The sequence below is a fragment of the Fopius arisanus genome, unplaced genomic scaffold (genome assembly GCF_000806365.1).
Source record: "Fopius arisanus strain USDA-PBARC FA_bdor unplaced genomic scaffold, ASM80636v1 scaffold00002, whole genome shotgun sequence".
NCBI lineage: Eukaryota > Metazoa > Arthropoda > Insecta > Hymenoptera > Braconidae > Fopius > Fopius arisanus.
The window spans coordinates 2,393,830-2,397,662 of record NW_011887741.1 but is presented as its reverse complement, the minus strand read 5'-3'; the positions used below and the strand labels follow the sequence as shown (position 1 = coordinate 2,397,662).

The 3,833-nt window shown below is 35.5% G+C and overlaps 2 protein-coding genes across 3 annotated transcripts in view; one reads left to right on the top strand and one right to left on the bottom strand.

The window, feature by feature from the left end:
- The first annotated feature begins 576 nt into the window (after positions 1-576).
- Positions 577-3,455, top strand: Pp4-19C (protein phosphatase 19C). Of its 2 annotated transcripts, none has more exons than XM_011306208.1 (5): positions 577-834; positions 1,651-1,814; positions 1,893-2,045; positions 2,374-2,625; positions 2,820-3,455. In XM_011306208.1, exons 2-5 carry the CDS (start codon positions 1,665-1,667, stop codon positions 3,186-3,188), a joined length of 924 nt encoding a protein of 307 aa, XP_011304510.1. In that variant the 5' UTR covers positions 577-834; positions 1,651-1,664; the 3' UTR covers positions 3,189-3,455. The 2 variants fall into 2 exon arrangements, with proteins under 2 accessions (XP_011304510.1, XP_011304502.1); XM_011306200.1 differs by having other exon boundaries at positions 1,648-1,814.
- The window catches only part of LOC105267390 (ABC transporter G family member 4), a gene marked incomplete in the record, with an annotated part of 12,750 nt that continues 12,096 nt past the window's right edge, over positions 3,180-3,833 (bottom strand). The window contains 1 exon segment of the mRNA XM_011306221.1: positions 3,180-3,833.

Sequence of the window (3,833 nt, the reverse complement as noted above, 5' to 3'; positions counted from 1 at the left end):
CGTATTTCTATTGAACTGCAGCATAACTTGATGATGTAAGAATTACTAATGGTACAGAAAATTCTATATTGTATTACGAGAACATGGAATATTAATGATTACTGTGCGGATTTAATTGATAAATACATTGATGTATTTGTCGCACGCGCAAAATCCTTGTTAACTCTCGGTGCGGTTATACTCATTCATTTATATAAATAATGAAAATATTCAGAGAGATGAAATATATTTAAGTTGAAGACTGAAATAAATATTTTCCTATTTTCCACCCTTCCGTAAATTAAAAAAAAAGTAAAGGTATTTCATCAGTGTGTGTCGTAAAGTAACTTTTCCCACATGCTCCGTTCAAAAAGTGACTTTCCCGCACATTTCGAAAAAAAAAATTATGCGCATGTCGTGCGGGAAAGTGAATTTTGGCGTGTGGGATTATACAAAAAAAATGTTAACAACAAAAATTTATTACACAGCTGTTTAAGAGGTCAATCGTCGTCGGGAAAATTTGAATTTTTGAAGGTGGCGCCAGACAAGCCATGCGCTAAAAGCTGCGCATAGAACACTGGGAGCGGGGACGTGTGGGACTCATCTGGCATCACTGCACTGATCTCGTAGCCTGCGAGACACACCAAACTATCATATTTATTGCGTTTACTCCGAAAAGTCATGAAATTATGTGCATAACGTCCCACTGGAATTCATTCAACGTAAATTTTTGAAGCTTTACACCTTATCATGTGCTTTTGATCTTGGAATATCGGTCGACTGAGGATTAATTATTGCTCGTGGGTTTCGTTGGAGTCCCTGGGTTTAGGAATTCCGTTTATTGAACTCGACCAGGTGAGAAAAAACACTATTTTCAACTCGTAATTTGTTGGTTCAATGTCCCAACATTTTTCCATTTACAACCATTTTTTTGTTTTCCATTTAATTGGTGGACAATCGGAGTTATGGGGTCGAGATTGATTTTGAGTCTTAAAAACCAGAAGTGGGAGGAGACTTAAGAAAATTGTAGGTTAGACATTCGTTGATTGAATTCAATTGGAAATTCAAGAAATGAAATTCGAGTCCAGAAAATCGGTAATTTTTTTGGAAAATGTCAGGGCGTGTGGTTTTACAGAAAATCCGGATTTTGAAGAGAATCTAGGGCTTCGAAAAAAATCACTCATTTTATCGGGCTGATTGCTGGAGTAATCATGAAGTTGATATATCTGTTGAATCCCACATCCTCTCAACTGAAAAACACTGGAATAAAATTTTTCATTGCATAAACCATTTTATTAAAAATAAAACATTCCCTCGACAGAACTGTTCTTTAAAGACAGATTACAATAATAAATAATATACGATAAAATATCGGAAACATTTTGAAAAGTTTATGGTGCATTACTTTCGATTTTTATTTATATTTGTAGTCTTCTAGGATCAGAGGCCGAGATAATTGCAATTAATTTTTTTAGAATCAACGAAGTCAATTCCATACATTCTATTATCAATTAAATCTCTCAGGGATTTTTCTTGATCCTGAAATAATCAGAATTTCCCAAAATTATGGAGCATGGATGTTCGGTCCAAACTAGATTTTTCTGGAGAATATTTTTTTTCTCTAATTTTATTATAATGCAAAGTCGATTATCTTAATTTTTTATTCAGTAGATAACTATACGACAATGGTCGATTCAAGTGATCTGGACATACAGATTATGCAATTGAAGAAGTGTGAGATCATAAAAGAGGCACAGGTCAAAGCCCTCTGTGCCAAAGCACGAGAGATTCTCATTGAAGAGAGCAATGTCCAGAGAATTGACTCACCTGTCACTGTAAGTTTTCATTTCATAATAAAAAAAATCAAGAAGTATCAGCTGGAATAATCAATCGATGTGTGGATTTGATTGAAGGTCTGCGGAGACATCCACGGGCAGTTCTACGATCTAAAGGAATTATTCAAGGTCGGTGGAGATGTCCCAGAGACAAATTACCTCTTCATGGGGGACTTTGTCGACAGGGGATTCTACAGTGTTGAGACATTCTTACTTCTCCTTGCACTGAAGGTGAGTTATTATTTTTTATTTTCTCTGATAAATTGTCCTTGGAGTTGAAAAACTAGTTGCATTTATTATTAATTTATAATTTGTCTGGTGGAGAAGATTTGACAAGAATAATTAAAAAAAGTTCTGGGAATTTTTGTACCAGAAAATGAGACCTACAAAAAACGGAATTACAAAAATTTTGCCGTCTCTCATATGAAATGAAAATATTTATCCTTCCTTGAATCACACCTGAATTAAAAACTTCAATTAATATTTTAAAAAAGCCATTCGATGATGCATTTTTTTTCGTGTCGGCTGTGATTTCATCTTCCCAAATTTCTTGTTCCAGGTGCGGTATCCCGATCGAATAACATTAATTCGTGGCAACCACGAGTCTCGACAAATCACACAGGTCTACGGATTTTATGACGAGTGCCTGCGAAAATACGGCAGCATAACAGTCTGGCGATACTGCACTGAAATCTTCGACTATCTGTCATTATCAGCAATTATTGATGGAAAAATATTCTGCGTACACGGAGGCCTCTCTCCAAGCATCCAGACACTTGATCAAATTCGAACCATTGACAGGAAACAAGAGGTAAATTTCCCTCGATTATCGTTTATTAAAAAAACGAATATTTATTTTTTGAAGCCCCACATTGCAGAAATGAAATTTTCTGAAGATAAATAATTCCCCGAAACGAATGGATATTCGTTAAAAAATTTTTTTTTCTGCGGAGTGCATTTCTAGATGAATAAATTGTTCTAAAACCTGATTTTCCGTTGATTCAGGTACCCCACGATGGACCAATGTGCGATTTGCTGTGGTCAGACCCGGAGGAAACCCAGGGATGGGGCGTATCACCGAGAGGTGCTGGTTATCTTTTTGGCAGTGACGTCGTAGCTCAATTTAATTCAGCAAACGACATCGACATGATTTGCAGAGCCCACCAACTGGTGATGGAGGGCTACAAATGGCACTTCAATGAGACTGTACTTACCGTGTGGTCAGCCCCCAATTACTGCTACAGATGTGGTAATGTAGCAGCTATTCTAGAATTAAATGAACACCTCCAACGAGACTTCACAATATTTGAGGCCGCGCCACAGGAGAGTCGGGGAATACCTAGTAAAAAGCCTCAAGCTGATTACTTTTTATAATTAAATGATGAGTTAATGTAATTGTAATCGACCAATGGACATTGAGAGGATTAAATATCCAACTTATCTCTGCCACCTCCCCCCATCTTTACATTAAAGTTTTTTCAATATTTTTTCACACTAAATCCTTTCTTTTTCATCTGGATCAATGATTTCTGTGAGAACAATTGACGAGCGTCGATTTACTCTTTAATATACTCCATTTACTCTCAACAATGTATTTATAAACAATTAATTCTCTGTAATAAAAGAAATCCTTCATTTGTAGAATTTCATTTCGATAATTTTTTTTAGATACATATGGAATTATTCTTTCTCGATTATTATTCTGGATAATGTACTCAGCACAAATTTATTGAGCACTTGTATAAAGTCTAAACCCTTTGCAGAGCTTCTAGTTGCTAGAACAAATTTATTTATTGTTAGAGATTATATCTATTTTATTGAACCACACGTCTATCTTGCGAGTTATTAAAAGAATTAATCATTGGCGTGCGATGAGAAAATAATTAGATCGTTGGGATATTATTTTTGTGCTCCTCGTTCTGTTTTATTTCCTCATTTCACGAATATATTTTTAAAAAGTCGCAACAAGGTAGACGTTATATAAACAATTCGGTAGTGGGAGTGATGGAGAGCAGGAGT